The sequence below is a fragment of the Panicum virgatum genome, chromosome 9N (genome assembly GCF_016808335.1).
Source record: "Panicum virgatum strain AP13 chromosome 9N, P.virgatum_v5, whole genome shotgun sequence".
Taxonomy (NCBI): domain Eukaryota; kingdom Viridiplantae; phylum Streptophyta; class Magnoliopsida; order Poales; family Poaceae; genus Panicum; species Panicum virgatum.
In genome coordinates, this window is record NC_053153.1 from 37,885,192 (window position 1) to 37,906,103 (window position 20,912).

Below are 20,912 nucleotides of genomic sequence, written 5' to 3' on the forward strand. Positions count from 1 at the left end.
ATTCTGAGGGTAGCCCCCGAGCAAAGATTTGGAATTAGGGATCTAAGACGTGGCATCAGATTTTATTCTTCAGAATATCTACAGGATCAATTAGATCCGGTATCCGAAAAGACCCCTTTTTCGGGTAAAAAATCCCAAAAAAATGATTCGATTGGATATACCACACTGATTGCACCCGAAATATCCTCAGAAATAAAACCCGGGATGTATATCTCTTTACTGTGTGCTCACATGGGACTGTACTGTATGGAGAATCTACATTATTGCAGCCGTGAGTGCTGCTACTGTAGCTTCATGGGTTGTCCTCTAGTAGTGTCCCTTGTGGCTATAAAAGGTGGGTGAGAGGCCTCTAGTAGAAGCACCAACATTCAGAAGCTATGGCTTACATTTTGTGTTCTTGTTCTCGCCCTCCTGAAGTTTGTGTAGTCATTTCCAACAAAAGATGCTAGAAGAGAACTTGGGAGTGACAAGAAAAGTCCCTGCTACCTCATCCTGCAACCCCAATGCTCTCATCGGGTCCATTTTGGACATCATGTCCTTGCATATTCCAATGAGGCAGGATATCTGTTGATGGGTTGAGTCTTGTTGTGTCATATCCTTGGGGTTGCCTGTCTCTGGGTGCCCAAGAACTGACATCTCTGGTAAGGAGACTTAATCTTGTCACAACGTATTCAAGGAGAAGGAGAAATTTCTCCGCAAGATGCTACAAGAGATCTTGCGAAGTGATTACTGTAATCTGCCTCCAAACTCTTGAAACTTTTCTCCCAGAATACGAGTATCATTATTCCCTTGATGGGAATAACAAGTTTGTACTTTGTCATGGCCTCGGATCGATCTAGCTGCAGCAGGCCTCGACTAGAAGCTCCAGGAGATCCAGGCTTTGTGCATGCAGACCCGAGTCATTGTAAAGCTAGTTAGGAAGAAGTACTCGAGTTGTAGTATCGAGTAGTTGTACTGTGTTGAGTACTTTTCCTTTATTCTGGAATGTAATCCCAGTAGAAGGAAGATAAGTCGAGTAGTTGTCAAGGGATGTGATTGTTTTCTTTTTTCAGAATGTAATCTCAGAAAAAAGAAATGTCTCAGAAAATCCTGTCTTTTCCGAAATTGGCAACTGACTGTTGGCCTTTTGAGTGTTTTACCACGTTGCCACCGCCATTATAAAATGAAACGGTAACTAGGTTTTTACCCCACCGGCCGCCATTCTCTTTTATTGTTTAGATCTGTTCTTGCCCTCAAGCTCCTAAATCTAAAATTCCTTGCTTTCTCTTGCTTACAAATCCCCTTAGGGTTTAGCCAGTGTATGTGCGTGAAGCGCTCTGTTGATTTCCGGATGGCTCCAAAGAAGTCGAGCAAGGGCAAGGGTGTGCCTGTGGAGCCTACCCGCGAAGAAGGATGGGTCGCAAGTAAGTGCTCTGAATCTAACCTAGAAACCTTAGTTTCTGCTGGTCTTTTGCTGGAGAAATCCGTCATCCAATGGCGTCCTACCTTGGGTGAGGATCGTCCGTATGAAAATACGGCCGAAATCATCGCTTTTGCTCCTTATTTGGAATGGGGATTGGGGTTCCCTTGTTCATTTTTCTTCTTTGGACTCCTGCGCTACTACAGAATCCAGCTTCACCATTTTACCCCCAATTCCTTTGTTCATATTTCTATCTTCGTGCATTTGTGCGAAGCTTTTCTGGGCATCGAGCCCCATTTTGAACTCTTCCGATTTCTTTTCCACCTTAAGCCGCAACCAGATTCCTACATTTTAGATGTAGTAGGAGGTGCGGGTCTTCAGCTTAGACAGGGGAAGGATAAAGTTTATATCCCCTATAAGCTTAGTAATAAGGTAATCGACTGGAAATCCAAGTGGTTCTATATAGAGAACCAGTGGGGGAGCGTACCCATCATTACTCCAGGCCCTCCAATTCAATGGTCTGAGTGGAATAAGAAACCAGTCGACAGTAGTCAAGTCGACAAGCTACTTGCACGGATTGCCGATCTTAGGCAGAGGAATGTGACTGGAGAGGCTGTCATGTTCGATTGGATGAAAAAGAGAATCCAGCCGCTACAGGCTCGGGAAACCTTTGGTTTCCAGTATCAGGGAACAACTGACTTGTCAAGATACTTAGAGGAAGAGATCTCGAATGAAGAGGTGTTTAGTCGAGTACAACGACTACTAAGGGATGTAAAGAAAGTACCTGTTGTTCCTGATACTTTTTCCGTTATCAATCCTCCAAAGTAGGTACTTGATAAGAGTAGTCGATTTGTAGTAATCGAGTACTTTCGTCTTCGATTTGCTGGTTTTGACTTGTATTTTTGCTTTTTTTAGTCTGGTGGCTAAGATGTCGCGGACTTCAGCATCTGGGGATGATGTTGTGGTGGGACAAACCATCCCTTCCACCACAGCGGACCCGTCAAAGGGGACCGGGACTACTCTACCGGTGAGTAGTTCCAATATAGATAATGCCGGAGATACGGGTAGGCAGGCCATCATCGTGAGGCCTACCCGAAAATTTGGCATCAAGAAACTTGCCATGAAGAGGGCATCTACGTAAGTTCTTTTTAAACTTGTCTGTAGATTTGGCTAAGTATCAAGTATAATTCAACTGCTTTGTATTGACAGTGATGTACTTCTGGAGGCAAGAGTGGAAACTGAGGACGACTCAGCCCCCAAATCGGCAGTGAAGAAGCCACCGAGCACTCCAGAGATGAGTGCTCGCGAAGCAGAGGACATGGCGGATGCCATGCTTCAGAATTCTCCACTACCAGATACTGAGAGGAACGATGAAAGGCTCCCGGAAGGTAGTGGAAGCGACAAGCTTCCGGAGGAGGAGGGTGGCGAGAAGCTTTCTGAGGGAAGCGACGAGAAGCTACCTGAAGACACCCCTACAGGTAACCTTATAATACCTTGTATTGATAGAGTACTTCCCTTTCTTTTAATTTTGTGAACCAAGTTTTTCCTCTAGATTCCCAAAAATCCAAGGAATACTGTGGGGAGGATTGAAGATGTGCTAAAAAAGGCAATTTCTGTGGTGCGGGCGAGTACTTCCCAGGTTTCATCGGGAAGTGTCGTGCCGCAAGAAAAGCTAAAGCTTGCCGAATAGCCGAATATCTCGAGTACTTGAGTATGGATCGAGTAGTATATACTGATCCTTTTGTTTTTTATATCTTGGCAGGAGGTGTTGGAGCAAGGGAGTAGCCAGCCCCCGGACAACTCGGAGCTAGATGCTCTGAGAGAGCGGGTGAAAGCTCTCTCGTCCGAGAAGGTTGCCCTTCAGGAGAAAATCAAGAAACTCTCCAAGGCCAAGAGAGGTTAGTCTTTAGTATGTATGATGCAATTGACTAGATTGTTCTGCTTGGTGTTCATAAGCTTTTATTCTAATCGAGTACACAGCTTGCACAAAATCTCTAAAGATTGAGGAAAGCTTGGTACTGGATCTAAAGATTCTTATGTACCGAAACACAGATGAAATCGAGAAGCTCAAGAGGATCAAGGCGGATTCTGATCAAGAGAAGGCAACGATGCTCCAGCAGCTCAAAACCTTGTCAAAGTCCCGAGACTCGATGCAGCAAGAGCTTAAAGAACTCAAAAGATGCTGCTCAAGATGTGGCAAGACTTATGGAGATTCTAGAGGGGAATGAGGACGAACCGCTCACTTTGGCAGGGAAGCTTCAAAAAGTACCCGATAGCTTTGAAAGATTCGTCTCCGTAACCACCCGACAGTACATGGGACATGTACTCGGGTTGGTGAAGTCCTACTGGCCACTTACTCCACTTGATGCACTTGGGAAGGGCGCGAAGGCGGACTGTACTGATGAACAATTCAATCAGTACCTACAAGAAACCCAGATAGTGGAGACCCTGAACAAGCCTGAATCCCCTTGAGTTTGCTTGTAAAACTGGGCTGCAAGTACTTTGAACAAATGTTTAATATTTGTGTAATATCAAGTACTTGTTTTGTGGTAGGATTATGCAATCCCTTGATGTGTCGAGTAATTATACTCCAAAGGTATGAGTTTTGGCAGCATCGCGCCTACTCAATCGTGATAGTGGATACAAAGAGCTCTGGTGCTGACCGGTTAGGATTTAATCCCGCGGAATTAACCAAGTGGGAAAAGCACTAACGGGAAGTTTTAAGCCGTAGCTTAATCCAGATCTCTCTTCGAAAAAGAGATAAGTAGGTTAGAGCGGTGCTCTTATGGACTCGACTGTCTATTCGAATAAGGGAGAACTCTTATAGAGTACTTGGAGAGTTAGGAGCTTAGATGTTCTTTGGTAGATAGGTGGACAGGAGACTCTCGGCAACTACTCAGCATACTGAGGGAAAATAGAGCTTTTTTAGTATCTCGAGTATGAGAGTAACACCCGTCAAGTACTCGAGGCAAAAAAGTTCCGTAATTAAAACTCCCTTAGTGGTCTAAGCAAGCAGGAGACTTGTGTCAACCTATTTTAGAGTATCAAGAACTTATTTTATGCTCCTTAGGGAATTTTCAAAGTTGACCAGTTAGGATAGACCTCGTTTGGTCACCCACGTAGCATACAACTTTTTATGAAAATACCTCAAACTACTCGCTCCAGCGAGTAGCGTGTCCTATACCAGGGCTGCGTTGATTTCTAAAATAGACCTGTTAGGATGAACTCCGTCGAGTTATCCAAGACGAAAATATTTTAGAAATACCCCGAACTTACTCGAGCAAGGTGAGTAAGGTGTCCTACCCAAGGACTGGAGTAACTCTTAGGACAAGTCTGTTAGGATGAACCCCGTCAAGTTATCCAAGACGAAAATGTCCAAAGAATATCCAAAACCTACTCGAGCCAGCGAGTAGGGTGTCCTTAACCAAGGACTAGAGTAATCCTTAAGACATGTCTGTTAGGATGAACCCCGTCGGGTTATCCAAGACGAAAATGCCGAAAGGATATCCAAAACCTACTCGAGCCAGCGAGTAGGGTGTCCTAACCAAGGACTAGAATAACTCTTAGGACAAGTCTGTTAGGATGAACCCCGTCGAGTTATCCAAGATGAAAATGTCGTAAGAGTATCCAAAACCTACTCGAGCCAGCGAGTAGGGTGTCCTAACCAAGGACTGGAGTAATCCTTAAGACAGGTCTATTAGGATGAACCCCGTCGGGTTATCCAAGACGAAAATGCCGAAAGGATATCCAAAACCTACTCGAGCGAGCGAGTAGGGTGTCCTAACCAAGGACTGGAGTAATCCTTAAGATAGGTCTGTTAGGATGAACCACGTCGGGTTATTCAAGACAAAAATGCCGAAAGGATATCCAAAACCTACTCTAGCCAGCGAGTAGGGTGTCCTAACCAAGGAATGGAGTAAATCTCTGGACAAGTCTGTTAGGGTGAACCCCGTCAGGTTACCCAAGACGAAAATGTCGTAAAAGTACTCGAAGTAAACCACAAAACTACTCGATTGCTGTTCTAGTGCTGAGCATGGCTTTTAGAGAGATATTTATGATGGGGTATGGGTCAGATGAGCGAGAGCCAAGTACTCGATTTATGAGGGAATCAACTTTTATTAAAGATTTGTTGAGATTACAGTAATTGTAAAATGACAGACTCTGACTCCTAAGACCTACCCCTTGCCCATGAGCAATGGTTTACATAGCTGAAAAAGTATTTGGAGGTAAACTAATCGATATAGTAGTCGACTAGATTATCGGTAAAGTCTCCTTTATCAGTGGTGCCCCAAGGGCCTTGCAGAGTGAGTTGCACTCGAAGATCGTGTGAGAGCTCTTTGAGTGCATGAAGCACTTGTGTAGGAGCATTTTGTTGATCCTGTCTCTGTCGAGAGATGTTTCTCTATGATTTTGGGTGCGCGGTTTACCCTGGGGGAGGGTACTTGCCAGCTTGCGCTTCTTGAAGGATGAAGAAGCGTGTGGTGGGATGCGATAGTTGGAAGAAGTGTTGTAAGCCTCTATTTACTCACGCTCCTTTCTCCTTGAGATGATGACGTTGCACGCGTCGCGACCAACATTGATCACATTGCAAAGGACGCAATTGGAGTAGTCGTAGTTGTCGCCTTGCTGTTACTGCTGGCGGTAGGCGAGGCGCTGGCGCCTGAACGCCCTCTTTTGGTTAAGCAGGCGACGGCGCTCGTAAAGATCTTCTGCTGGGTGCTGCTCTTCCAATTGCACAGTGACTGTCACTACTGGAGGAGGTGCAGGCGGATCTTGCTTGGTAGTAGCTTGGGCTTCTGTGATCGTGGGGGGAGTAGTTTCCATGTTGTCGGAAAGATACTCGTCGAAATTGTCAGAATTGTAGTCGTCGAGGTTGAGACGTTCTGTGGAGTCATCCTCAAGTTCATAAACTTTGGAGATGCGAACCATGAGGATTTCACGGCGAAGATTTTGAATTTCTTGGTCTTGTTTGCTTGAGGGCGGGTCTACTGGAGTGCTCTGCTGGAAGGGAAGATCTGTTGGCTGAGAGCCGGAGGTGTTGGGATCTTGTGTCTTCTTTAGGCGCACTGACCGTCCTTGCAGTGTTGCATATATGACCATGTTTGGGAGGGAGTCCTGATCGGATTTTGAATTCTTAGTCGAATTGGATTCGACTTCCTTACTATACTGGATTAGGTCATCCAACTCATCCTCTGAGTCAGCAGAGTACTCGGAGTCGGAATCGGTTAAGCCACCGATTTTTGAATACGTGTGCTTTGGGTAAGCGAGAAGCGGTATGCCCATCTCTACACGGAGGGTGTTCTCATTCATCCAATGTAGCCATGATTGAGTGGGAGTCAATCCTTCAGGCTCCTTGATCCAGGGTTTGTCGAAGATCGACTTGCTGGGTTCTTCTGAAGTTTTGGATTTTCCCTTTTTAAGCTTGGCCAGTTCCCAGAGAATGTTAGCGTTCTGGGGTGGTTGGGCCATAGCGTCCATGAATTAATCGACGCTGTCATACCAGTCTTCGAGATCATCGAATGGTTCAAAGTTGTCGAGGCTGTTCATGAATTGATCAAAGTCCTGATCGAATAAGGATTCGGGTTGTTCCGGAATCCGACTGTGAGCAGGTTTCGGTGAAGGATTCTGAGGTTTCCTGGAGGAAGACGGTCCCATCCGAACAAGCCGGGGGTTTGTTCTTCCATCTGAATTAATGGCCTTCTACCGACTTTGGAAGCCTATAAATAGCACTCTCCCCCTCACTTGTAAACACACACTCAAAGGAGCAATTCTCTCTTCGCAAGTCTAGAGTAGGTTAGTAGTTGGGAGTTAGAGTCGAGTCGAGCTTGTCTCAGGGATCCGGAGTCGTCATCGGAGCTCAGTATAAGCTCTTGTATCTTTTCCTTTGACTATTTTTAATATAAGTTATCTTCTTTATTTACTTGAGTCAGCTTTACTTTCCGCAAGTATTTACTTTTCCAAGTACTAGTGCTTGTCTGCGGGAGTAAGTTTTACCTCTAGTTCTGTTTAAGTTCTCTTTCTTGCTTGTTGGAGTTAGTCTTATGGGTTTTCTCGCCCGTACTAGTGTAACTCAAGTTTGTTCACTCGGTTGAGGGGGATTTCTCTTGAAGGCCTCAAGAGAAATCCTAGTACCGAGAGCAGATGTGATGTCTGACTCAGTGCTAGCTAGAAAGTGTGTTCCACCCCACGGTACCGCTGTGGTAGGCGGCAAGTGGTGATAGCTTTGTCCGTCCCTCGTAGTCCACCACGTTCGGGTGTTATCATAGTAGTAGGATTGCCAAAAGTATGTTGGGCCCCTTCTCACCCCTGTCTGCGCCCTTCGCTTAGGCCGCCGAAGTAAGCTCCTGGTTCCGACATCAAGATAGAAGCTTAGACTAGTTCTAGTGAGGCTAGCTCAGTAGTTTAGAAGTGTTTCAGGAGTCCTTTCTCGCTCGTTGTCCTCCCAGCTGCTACCTCTCTAAGGTATAGAATCTCTTGTGTGTCACGCGGTTATATCTTGGCCATTTACCTCATTAGTTATCTGGCTTACCCCTGTTGAATTAGTCGGCCGATAACTTTAGTAAAGGTTGTCACTACAATTTACGATACACTTTACCATAGTGCTTCCCTGAGGATCTCACGATACCCTAGAATACTCCAAGGTGAAGTGCTACATTGGTGAATTCTGTGCGCTTGCAGAGTACCTATTTAGATTGAGCATAAGAGACACCAACAAGCATTTCTGGCGCCATTGCCAGGGAACCAATTGGCTAAAGTTATCGTATAATTGAGTGAAAAACCTTATTGTTTTATCACTGCTAGTTTTAGTGGGCTTACCATTGCTCTCTCTTGTTTATTCGATGCAGAGCAGTGCATGACCGGTTTTGATCTACCATCCAACTTCGATTCGAATCCTCAGAGAATTGGGCGAATTGTGAGACGCCGCGTCGTCCCACCCCAGAAGAAACCCACTTGGAATCCTCGTTTGTTAGTCTTAGCACCACCCATGGCCAAGACTCTCAGGCAGTACTCGGCCCCGTCCAGCAGCCACATCCCTACTCGACTGAACAATGAGCAAGGCAATGATGGCTTTGAGCTCATGTCGGGATTGGTGAACATGGTTCAAGTGAGTCCATTCTGTGGCAAGGCATCAGAGGATGCCAACGCTCACCTTCAAAACTTCTCGGAAGTGAGCAGTACCATTAACCCCAGAGGTACCACGATGGATAATGTTCATCTTCGACTGTTCCCGTTCTCCTTGCTAGGCAAGGCGAAGACGTGGTTTTACACCAACAAAGCAGACTTCACCACATGGGAAGCTTGCTCCAATACATTCCTGACGAAATATTTTCCAGTGGGCAAAACCAACGCCCTCCGAGGTAAGATCTCTAGATTTCAACAGCTCCTGGATGAAGCCATTCCGGAAGCTTGGGAGAGATTCCAGGAATACATCGCACCATGCCCCCACCACGGCATGGAGGAATGGTTGATTATTTAGAGTTTCTTCAATGGCCTGAACACACCAGCTCAGAACCACATCGATGCAGCATCAGGTGGTTCCTTCCTTTCGCTCAGCGTTGCAGCAGCGAAAGCGCTGGTAGAGAAGATTGCTTCCAACCAGAGTTGGAAAGGTGAAAGGCAGCAACAGCCCCGCAAGGGAATTCATCATATTGACAACATCGATATGCTCGCTGCCAAGATGGACCTTCTCATGAAGAGACTGGAGTCTCCGTACCAGGAGGCTAACCAAGTTATGGATTCTCGCATGACATGTGAGACTTGTGGAAAAACTAGACACACAGGCAATTCTTGCCCGATCACTCAGGAGGAAGCTCACTTCGTCGGAGCGAACAACTCCAACAACTCTGGCTTCCATCCTCAGTAGGGTTGGAATTCCAAACACAACCTCCCCTTTGGCCAGCAGCAAGGTATGAACTTAAATAACAATTTTCAGCCTACTTTAAAAGACCTAGATTATGGTCATAAACAAATTAATGATAACATTAGTAAGAAATTCCTTGCTAATGATAAAATTTTAGAATCTGGCCGGTCAACTAGAGGGTATAAATTCTGTTATTAAAAATCAGTTGAGCTTCAATAAAATGATAGAATCTCAGGTCGCTCAACTAGCCTCATCTTGTCCTAACAATAACTCGGGAAAACTTCCTGGGCAACCGGAAGTTCCTCCCAAGGAAAGTGTTAGTGCGGTGACTACACGGACAAGCAAGAACCACCATATTCTAAAGACGAAGATCAGGAGGAGGCTGAAGAGTCCAACACAACTGCTGCCTAGGAGGAAACCGTGGAACCCCCTAGAACTTCACGGGAGTTTCATGACACTATTGCCTTACCGTTTCCGGAACGGATAAGGAAGCCGGTGGCTGACGAGCAATTCGGCAAGTTCGTTGAGGTAATACGGAAGTTGTATATCAAAGATATACTTGGTAACAAGAGAAGCCTGCCCACCACCGAGGTCATGCAACTCACAGAGGAGTGTAGCGCAGCAATACTCGATCCTCTCCTGGAGAAGAAGAAAGATCCAGGATGCCCCACAATCACATGTTCAATCGGGAGTCAACATTTCTCACATGCTCTTTGCGATTTGGGAGCAAGTTTCAGCGTCATGCCTAAGGTAGTTTACAATAACCTAAATTATCATGAGCTTGCCCCTACTGCCATGTGCTTGCAGCTAGTGGACCAAACGGTCCGTTACCCCACGGGAATTGCAGAGAATGTTCCAGTTAAAATCCGGAACTTCTTTATTCCCATTGATTTCATCGTCCTCGACATGGAAGTCGATGCCAAGATGCCCCTCATTCTGGGAAGGCCGTTCTTGAGTACCGCAAATGCACACATTGATGTTGGAGCCGGAGAGATTCATCTAAATATCAATGGGCAGACAGAGAGATTCGCCTTCTGACCGAAGGTTGAACAGTGTTCCTAGGTCAAGACATTCAATTGGAAGAAATCCGAGAAAGAGCAGGAGAAGCCATCAACACCCACAATCGATATCCTTGTCGAGCTCTTGGAACGACTGAGAATCGACAGGGAAATCAGAGTGCATAACTACAGGAATGCAAGACGACGAATCCTTCGCATTGAATTTGAAGAATCGGAGGCGAAAGCGATCAAAATGAAACCCGCCACCAAGAAGGAATGGCGAAGAAAAGTATCCTCGTCTGGAACTCCATCTGGCGACGACAACAGAACTCGAGGTATGGACAGTCCCGCTCCGGACTCAAAACCCGAGTTATCGCCATGAGAACCATGGTACGTATCCATTCTTGCATTTGCATATAGGATAGTTTAAATTTTTCATGCATAATCTTTCTTTTCAAAGTCATGGCATGTTTACAATTCCAAACCAATTTTTTTTTGCATCAAATATTTTTTCATTGAAAAAAAATCGGCCAAAGTTTAGGCTGGCTGGCCCCACCTAGGGCGGCCTGCCCCACTCTCTTTCCTTTGGTCAGGGGGCAGTAGGAATGTGGTGCTCGGAGTGTGCACGAAGCAAAGCAAAAGGGGAGACAAGGAATGGAGTGGTGCTGGGGCGAGTGGCCGTGATGATGGCTGGCTGGCCTGCCCACCTCCACGAAAGCATCATCATCAGCAACTAGAGCACTCCCACCAGCAGGTCTACGAGCTAGGCAACGACATGGACGAAGGGAGGACGCGGGAAGTGCCGCCCGGCACTGCACAGGCCGGCCAGCCTGCCCCCTGCGCACCTCTATAAAAGCCGTTGCGTTGTCGTCGTTCGTCACACTGTCGCTCTGAGTACGCAGGTTACTCTCCCGAGCACACTTTCTCTCTTCCTCTCTCTGAGTTTTCTTGCTTAATGAAGCTTTTAGAATTTAATTAAGCCAAGTAACTCAAGTGCTAGCCCCACAAAAATAGTAGTAGTGCTGAGATTAGCTCAGTACTAATCCAATAAAATTAGTAGTGACCCTCTCCTAAAATGAAAATTACAAAAATATGTCCCGTTGAATAAACAAGCTCTAAACGAAGAATAATTGTGGTGGATTAATCCCCACAAGAACGACTAACCACTGACCCCTCCGATTACTTTCCTTGCATATTCTCTGTACTAATCTTTTGCAGGAGTTATGTCGCTTTGGGGGAATATCAAAGGCAACGTGAAGAAGTTGGGCTCGTCATCCAGATCCCGGAGCTCGCGAGCGTCATCAGGCTCCCGGGATGACATGTCGGTGGACTCTGTCCGCCGACCGTCATGATCCCAAGAGGAAGAGGAGGAAGCCCCCGCCTCTCCAGCAGTCCCGAGGCTGGAATTGCCGATAGTCGGCCGAACATGGTCGACACCACGACGATGACGGTGGCGGCACCACGATGGGCCCCATAGCCGGCCACCTCCTTGACGCGGCTGGGGATGTTTCGCAGGCGGGCGGCGACGGTGCTCCCCCGGGCGTTGACCGAGTCTGTAGTGACTCAGGCCGCGTCGAGAAGGGCCTAGACCTACGACTCCAGGTCTGAAAGAAAGAGGGTTAGAAGCAAGAAGCTGAAGCGATCATTGGAGGAGCAATGGCAAGAAGGCTTACTGGCGACCCTGGTGTCGGCGGTGGAGAGCTGGCCGCGGATGATGACCTGGTCGGTCTGCGCCACGTCGAGTTGGCGTCGGGCCTCGTTCCTCTGGCGAAGGAGGTCACGGATGAGCCCCTGGGTGCCCTCGTCCAGGGCATGGAATTTCACTGGGAGATCGGCATCGTCATCCCTACAGAAATCAAGAACCAGTTAGAGATCTAATTTAAGATGCATTATTGGTGAAGGGGAGGAAGAGTATGCTACCCAGGACGGGGGCGAATAGGTCGAGGTGCATCAAAAGGGCCCTCGCCGAAGTGTTTGTTACTCGCCATTGTTGGAGGAAGGAGAGAGACTGGGATTTTTGGCTAAGGGAAGAAGGAAGAGGCAAAGGAGGCTATGGCCGATGGGAAGCTTACTGTGCCGATGGAGGCTATTTATAGGTCCAAGGTGGGGAAGATGAATCGACCGCGGTGTGCTGGTACGGCTTTTAACCCTGGATTTATTTAGGAGGAGCGTGTGGGTAAAAAGACGGAAGGTGAATCGGCGGATTCCGATTGTGTGGATGGGAAGACGAAAGGTGAAGGGCAAAGAAGAATTTTTGGCTTGCCGCTCGTACGGGAAACGAGGGATGGCAGTGATGAGAAGACCGGTCGGCAGCGTAATCACGGCAAGGTTTAATTTCAAAGTAAAAGGATGTTTTACTCCAAAATTGGGGGGCATGTGTTGATACCAAATTTTAACACATGTCAAGTTTGAGTGTTGCAAAGGGGAAAAGGTTCTGTTTAGGCAGGAATGGTGGATTTGGCAGGGTGATCGTACATCGCCGATGGAGATCCTGTTGACCGGATGAGAGGTGGAGTTGACCAGATCTTTTGGCTTTGGTTTGGCCGGGCATATTTTGTTTAGAAGTAGATTTTGTTTTTTAAATTAGAATCGTATTTGCCGTAATCGGCTGGGACTTTGTTAGCGTGGGTATAAATATGAGCCCCCGGTCATTGTAGAAGATTGACACACATCCAACAAACACAACTTTACTTCTCCTGCAATTTACTTTTTCGTCGGCGACTTCGCCTTTTTCTTTTCTGCGAGTTCTTTCAAGCCGATCAAGGACGCCTCACATTCGAGCGACTTGGTTTGTTGGTAAGTTTTCGTTTACCGAGTAAATCTGAGCTTTAGCTTCCGAGCTTATTACTGTGGCTTCGTTCAGATCTATTCAAGAGTTATCAAATTTATCTAAGCTTTGATCTCGGGTGCATCGCTGTTTTCTCGTTTAGATCTATTCACAATTTATCCGGCTTAGTAATCTGTTTAATCAGCTGTAAGCTCCCTATCTATCATGATAAATCTCATAAAGCTGATTAGATCGGTTATAAGCTTATCTTTGCTCAGATCCATACATTCGTGGGTTTGTGCACTATTTCTTGGCGCGTGTCGGTTTTAGATCTAGCCGTCTGTTGCGTACTGGTATCGGTAGTCTCTTGTTGATTCCCTTTAGATCGTTTTTAATACACGTTTATCTTATATGATCTATTGTCGTTTTCTGTATCGGCAGAGCCTTGTCGATACGACGCGTGAGAGTTATTCAGAAATCCAGCCGATACGCTCTCGAATTTGATGGTTTGTTGATTCCTTGTCAATTTACAGGTCAAATTGACTGGCACGCCTTGGTTCGAATAAAGTGCAGTCCGAGCTTGGTGTACCAGGCTCTCGGGCTTGGTGTGTGATCGTTTCGCGTCAACCCAACCCAATCTTATGCACCCATCGAATTCCTATGGAACCGGACCAAAAGCCGTCAAGAGTACATCAGTGACGGCTTAATGATGCGATGAGGGAGGTAGTAAAGAAAGAGTTTGTGAAGCTACTACACGTGGGTATCATCTATCATGTGCAAGACAGTTAATGGGTCAGCCCAGTTCAAGTAGTTCCGAAGAAGGGAGGCACGACAGTGGTCTAGAATGAGAGAAACGAGCTCATACCTCAGAGGACAGTCACTGGTTGGCGGATGTGCATCGATTATCGGATGCTCAACAAGGCTACCCGGAAAGATCACTTCCCTCTCTCCTTCATTGACAAAATGCTTGAACAGCTGGCCAATCATTCATTCCATTATTACCTCGACGGATATTCTGGCTATCACCAAATTCCAATCCATCCAGATGACCAGAATAAGACTACCTTCACCTGTTCGTATGACATGTTCGCCTATAGGCGAATGTCGTTTGGTCTATGCAACGCACCTACTTCATTTCAGAGATGCATGATGGCGATCTTCCCCGACCTGATTGAGAACATCATGGAGGTATTCATGGATGGTTTCTCAGTTTATGGCATGAGTTTTGATGAATGCCTTGAGAATTTGGACAACGTTCTCAAGAGGTGCGAAGAGACACACTTAGTCCTTAATTGGGAAAAGTGCCATTTCATGGTCAGAGAAGGAATTGTCCTCGGACAGAGTGCCCAAAAGAGGAATAGAAGTGGATCGGGCAAAGATAGAGGTGATCGAACAACTGCCACACCCAACAAATGTCAAGGGAGTTAGAACTTTTCTGGGACATGCTAGCTTTTACTAGAGATTCATCAAGGACTTCTCCCGTATAGCCAGACCCTTGACAAATCTCCTTGTCAAGGATGCCCCATTCAACATAGACGAGGATTGCCTCTTGGCCTTCTATACCCTTAAGAAGGCAGTTGTTACCGCACCCATCATCCAGCCTCCCGATTGGAGTCTTCCATTCGAGATCATGTGTGATGCTAGCAACTATGACGTCGAAGCAGTGCCAGGTCAGTGCAAAGATAAGCAGCATTATGCCGTATCTTATGCCAGTAAGATACTGACCGGATCCCAGTTGAACAACGCTACAATGGAGAAGGAACTTTTGGCAGTAGTATTTGCCATAGATCTTACTTGGTTGGTGCCAAAGTGATAGTATACACGGATAATGCTGCACTAAAGTACCTACTTACCAAGAAAGATGCCAAGCCTTGACTCATCAATTGGATTCTGCTCCTCCAAGAATTCGATCTAGAAATCAGAGACAAGAAAGGAGCAGATAATTGTGTGGTTGATCATCTCTCAAAGATGCAAACACAAGAATCGGACTTGCCAATCGACGACTATCTAAGAGATGATACTCTACTGAAGGTCACTACATCTAGTTCATGGTATGCAAATCTAGTGAACTTTATGGAGACTGGATATATACCTCCAGGAGAAGACAAGAAGAAACTGATACACATAAGCAGATTTCACCTTTGAGATGATCCCTATCAATTCAAAGTCTGTGTTGATGGTTTACTCCGCCACTGTATCCCGCTCTTTAAGACCCGAAAGATTCTGGAGTGTTGTCAGTCCTCGCCATATGGAAGACACTACGAAGCATTCCGGACCCATGCAAAGGTTTGGCAAAGTGGATTCTTCTGGCCAAACATGTATGGTGACGCTAAGGAATTCGTTAGGTGATGCCCAAGATGTCAGAAGCAAGGGAACATAAATTCACGAGACGCTATGCCACTTAAGAGTAATCTTCAAGTGAAGATATTTGATGTATGTCGAGTCGACTTAATGGGTCCCTTCCCGATGTCAGAACAGTGTGAGTACACCTTAGTGGCAGTGGACTATGTGTCCAAATGGGTTGAAGCACATCCTTGCGTTGCGGCCGACTCAAAGATCTCCAAAGGAATATTCCAGGAAATCATATTTTCACGCTTTGGAGTTCCAAGAGTCGTGATAAGCGATGGAGGCTCACACTTCATCAACAAGACATTCAGGAAGTGTCTCAGCGAGCTAGGAGTAGATCACCAGGTTGCTACACCATATCATCCCCAGACAAGTGGCCAAGCAGAAACATCAAATAAGCAAATTAAGAATATTTTGCAGAAAACAGTGTATGCCATGGGGAAGGGATGGAAGAGCAAGTTACCCGATGCACTATGGGCATATCAGCCAGCTTTCAAGACGCCGATAGGAATGTCACCGTATCAGCTGGTTTATGGCAAAACCTACCGTCTTCCCGTTGAACTTGAATTCAAATCCCATTTGGCTATCAAGAGGTGGAACATGGACCTCCAATCAGCTGGAATAAAAAGGCAAATTCAACTAGCTGAATTGGATGAGTGGAGGGAGAAAGCATATCACAGCTCCAAGTTATACAAGGAGCGTACAAAGAGATGGCACGATAAGCGGATCAAGATGGACATGCTTCGCAAGGCTGTTTGTTCTAAGATCAAATGCCTTGCGAAGGCCACCAGGAACGAGGAGCTCTATAGAGCCCCGGACCCGAGAATCTAGGTCCAGTTAGGGAGAGATAGAACAAAGTAGATTAGGAGTATGTGCTGTTTTATTTTCCTTAATTTTGTTTTCCTTCCAGCACATTAGTTTGCTTTAAAACTTTGATTTGAATAAAATAAAAGGTTCCCTATGTCATGTATGTGGTTGGTGCACACTTGTGTGCCAACCACACCCCTGTTCTCACATTTCGCAAAGTACCCAAGGAACAACAGCACACAGAACAAATGGAGAGCACCAGAAAAAGCTGAGCGCATTCCGCCACAGGAAATGCAGGGGGCCAAATCCAGGCCGACCGACATACCAATTCTGCAATCTCCAGCAACACCCAGTGGATTTGTGGCACACATGTCGCAACGGGACACTTGCAAAACGGTGGAAGATCATGCCGCCCAGCCTATTTTTAGGCCGCCCGGCCCCACTGTCAGCGAAACACCGAGTTTTTTTTCTCGTGGTGTAGGTTTGCAATCCCTATAGCTCACTTCTCTAAAAGATCAGTTCAAATGATGCCTGATTTAATCATACTAAAAGTTTGAACACGAACTTAGAGAAAGATGAAATCTTTTCATGAAAATCAACATGTGCCTAAGTTTTATTTCTCATGCAAGTATGTACATGCCTTTGGAACTTAACTTTGTTAGGATCATCAGATCTTTTGTTTATTGACTCTTATGATATTTTGACCCAAAGTCATGCTTGCTCAAATTCAAGGACTTGGAGGAATTTTATTTCGAAAACAAAATCATGGCAACTCTCTTATGCTCAAACACCACCAATGCCACATACATATATGAGAGTAGCTCTTATGATTCCACATAGCTATCTTGTACATTTTGAGCTCGTCCAAATGTGTTGCCTCTTAAGTTATGCTATGCACATTTGTTACTTTGATCATCCACGTACATGACATCAAACACTGTCCATCATGACAATCATACAAAAGCTCATCATCCCCCTTAAAGAAAAAGAAAACAAGAAATGAGTCATCATGCTCATGAATCCTTGTTCAAAAAAAAAAGAGAAGAAAAGAGGGGAAGATGATAAGAGCAAAAGTATAGATGACGGACAAGTATCCCTGTTTACACCTACACATGATCAAAGTACTTGAATGGCATTGCTACTTGGAGACACGTTGTTTGAACCTGCAAAATAAATGGAAAAGATGAGCACATACCTCTGTTACAATATACACAAGAGAGAGGCTTTGCCTTGAGAAAATCTTACACCATGAGTGCCCAAGTGATTTGAGCATTCAAGAGTTCGCCTTATTTTCAAAAGTTTGAAAACCCTCCAAGCTCCAAGAAGGAAGGCTCGTATTGATTCTTGGTGACAAATTCTGAGGATCAGTAGATGAAAGTGATAATGTTAGCCACCTGGAATCCAAGGTATGCAAAGAAAGCTAAGAAATATTTCTTATGCATAGTTTGAGTTCATGAAACCAATCTTCGCTCTTTTCTCGACCTTATTGCTCGGGGCGAGCAAAGTCTGGCTGTGGGGGTGTGTTGGCGGTCGATATCAGTGATTTTCGCCACCAACGCTTCGGCTGATTTCATGAAAATTAGGCCATAACCATGCCATAACCATTATATCTAATGAGTTCCACAAGTTTTTGTGTTTATTTGATCGCAGGAACAACATATCCAGATTAGACCCAAAACGGACACTGTTTGGACTGGAAGGCACGGATCCGGCCGACCGGCATACTTTCAGTGGAATCTTGGCATGAGAATTTACCAAAGTCATCCAGAGGGAGAAATCAAGCCATTCCAATGGGTAGTATCCCAAAATACACAAATTTGACTCGGAAGGCTTGAAGCCATGTGCAAAGTGAAAGACTCTTGGGCCATGATTATAGCACAAGATTTCTACCCATCCAGAGATAATTGAGGAGCGTGTCGGTGCAACGGAGGGCTGAGAAGCCTCTAGAGGTAGGCCGCCCGGCCCAAAGTAGGCTGCCCGACCCAAGACAGTGTCGGTTGAGCGAACCGCTAGAAGAACCGACCTCTAGAGATGATCAGGACCGTTCCACGGGAAGGCGGTGCCAGGTGGCAGCAGGGCCAGGCCGGCCGGCCTAGGCCAGGCCGCTCGGCTCCACACTACAGCGTCTGGCCATCAGTCTTCATGTGGAAGTCGAGCACAACCACCATGGTTGCGTACCACCGGCGCTACCTGAATTAACTGCCGAGAACTAACCTTGGAGTGCTATAAATAGGACCCCCTCACCTCACTTGTAACACACACCACTTGGAGCTTGAGTGCCTCAAAGTTTAGTCTTCATCTTTGTAGAATAGGGAGAGTGTGAGGTGAGAGCTTTGGAGGAAGCCGGGCTAAAGGGGCGGAGTCGAGTTCTCTCGACTTTACCCCAACTTTGTACCCACCTTGGGGGAATTTATAATCAAGTAAATTCCTTGTTTATCTTTAGTTTCTCGCTAGTTTTACTTTTTACTTAAGTTACTCGCTTAGTTACTTTCTTTGATCTGCGGGATTCTGAGTCTGCGTAAGTAGCAAGTTCAACTTATATGAGGTTACTTTCTGCCTTAGTACACTGTAGGAGTAAGTAGCTCGATAGCTGTGGGCGTGGTGCCCAGGCTTGGTTAGCTATCTCGGGTTGTGTTCCACCCCATGGCACTGTAGTGGTAGGCGACAAGTGGTGACAGCCTTGTCCGTCCCTAGTAGTCCACCACGTTTGGGTGCTTTCATAGCAGTAGTTGCGGAAGGACGTCGGACTCCCTTCTCATTCCTTTCTGAGTTCTTCTCTTAGGCCGCCGAAGCAGATCAAGTTAGTAATCTATCAGGTTAGCTTAGTAATTAGGAATCTATCTGGAGATAAACCCTCTACCCTCGTACCTCTGCTCCTTGGCGGGTCCGGCTGAATTGCTCTAGACCACTAGTCGAAGCTTATCGTTTCTTGGATTTGGTACCCCAGGTATACTCCCTGGTGAAAGCTAGAATCGGTCTCTGTGTGCTTGCGGAGTAATTCATTTAGGCTAAAAGTGCCAACAAAGATCCGGGTCTTGTAACCTTTGATACAATGAAAGGTCCTTCCCATCTTGAGTTAACCTTGTGCAGTCCTGTTTCATCCTGGATACAGCGTAGTACCATATCTCCTACACTGAAGGATCTTTGCTGGACATTGCAGTCGTGATAATGTCTGTCTCCCTGAAGATATCTAGTCGATTGAGTTAATGCATTGATCCTTGCCTCCTCTATTGAGTCCAGTTTGAGTTGTCGAGCTTCGTCTGCTTCACCTTCCTGATAGGCTTCGATTCTTAGGGATTTCCACATTAGATCCACAAGCAATATGGCTTCTGATCCATATGTAAGAAATAACAGAGACTATCCAGTTGCTTTGCTATCCTAAGTCCGTAGCCCCCAGATTACGTGAGGTAGCTCTTGAATCTACTTGCCACCTTTCTTGGCGTTGGCGTTGCAGACTCTCTTTTTCAAGCCATAGAGTATCAATCTGTTAATACATTCCACCTTTCCATTAGCTCTCGGATGGGCAACAGATACGTACTTCACATCGATGTAGGAATTGTCACAAAAATCCCAGAAAGATTGAGATGTAAAATTGGAACCCAAATCTGTGATGAATATGTGAGGAAAACCAAACCGGTGTATGATGTTGGAGATGAAGTCGACTGCTCTGTTTGCCGAGATCTTGATGATTGGCTTGTACTCGATCCACTTGGTGAACTTGTCGACTGCCACCATTACATGATTGAATCCCCCTGGCATTGTGGTTAGAGGTCCAAACATCCAGACTCAAACATGCAAATAGCCAAGACGGAGGGATTGTATTCAGGTTGTGGGTTAGAATATGAGCTTGCTTGCCGTAGAACTAACATCCAGGACATCTTTTAACAAGGTCTTCAGTATCTAATATGACTATTGGCCAGAAAAACTCGATCTGTATGCTTTTCCAACCAATGTTCTTGATGCAGCATGATTGCCGCATGTTCCTTCATGGATTTCCCTTAGGATATCTTTGCCTTCTTCTAGAGTGACACACTTCATGAGGATTCCAGAGGCAGAGCGCTTGTACAAGTTGTCGCCGACTAGAACAAATCCTTTGCTCCGTCGTATAATGCGAGCAACTTCAATGCCTTTTGGCTCAATGCCTGGAGGGAGCTTGAATTCTCTAAAGAAGTTGATGAAGGGTATCCTCCAATCCTCCTCAATCATTAGAACCTCCCTGACCGTGGCCAAAGCCTCCATGTTGGTGGTTGGGTGATTTTGGAGCTTCACAGAAGAATGGTGCAGTTCTTGTACAAAGACTCCTAGTGGTACGTTAGCTCGAGTAGTACCAAGTTTGGAAAGAACATCGGCTCCCACGTTGTCATCGCGATCGACGTGGTGGATCTCCAATCCTGAGAACTTGTTTTCGAGTTTTCTAATTTCTGCCATGTAGGCATCCATTGTTTCCTTGTTGATGTCCCACTACTTGTTAACTTGATGTACGACTAGTAAAGAGTCGCCGAACACAAGTAGTCGCTTGATGCCGAGGGAAACCGCCAGGCGAAGCCCGTGTAGGAGTGCCTCATATTCAGCTTCATTGTTGGAGACTTCAAATAAGATCTGGAGCAGGTACTTGAGCCATTCTCCCTTGGGGGAGATGAAGAGAAATCCGGCGCCGCCCACTTCAAGCTTGAGTTATCGAAGTACATCACCCAATGCTCAGGAATATTGGGAGGTGATGGAATCTTGTTTTCC

The 20,912-nt window shown here is 45.9% G+C and overlaps 1 protein-coding gene, 1 non-coding gene and 1 pseudogene across 2 annotated transcripts; 2 read left to right on the forward strand and 1 right to left on the reverse strand.

Moving 5' to 3' along the window:
• LOC120688999 overlaps positions 1-14,900 on the forward strand; it is a 143,611-nt pseudogene extending 128,711 nt beyond the window's left edge.
• LOC120693659 lies at positions 8,748-8,854 on the reverse strand. Its single transcript, XR_005683116.1, has one exon. It is a non-coding gene; the product is annotated as a small nucleolar RNA R71 (small nucleolar RNA).
• Positions 14,901-15,806: 906 nt separating the features above from the next.
• On the forward strand, positions 15,807-16,202 carry LOC120689000. The gene has a single exon (XM_039971352.1). It carries the CDS (start codon positions 15,807-15,809, stop codon positions 16,200-16,202), a length of 396 nt encoding a protein of 131 aa, XP_039827286.1.
• Positions 16,203-20,912: the final 4,710 nt, after the last annotated feature.

Excerpts from the sequence above, each read along its gene's own strand:
- LOC120689000 (XM_039971352.1), top strand. The coding sequence starts at position 15,807 with ATGGGGAAGGGATGGAAGAGCAAGTTACCCGATGCACTATGGGCATAT.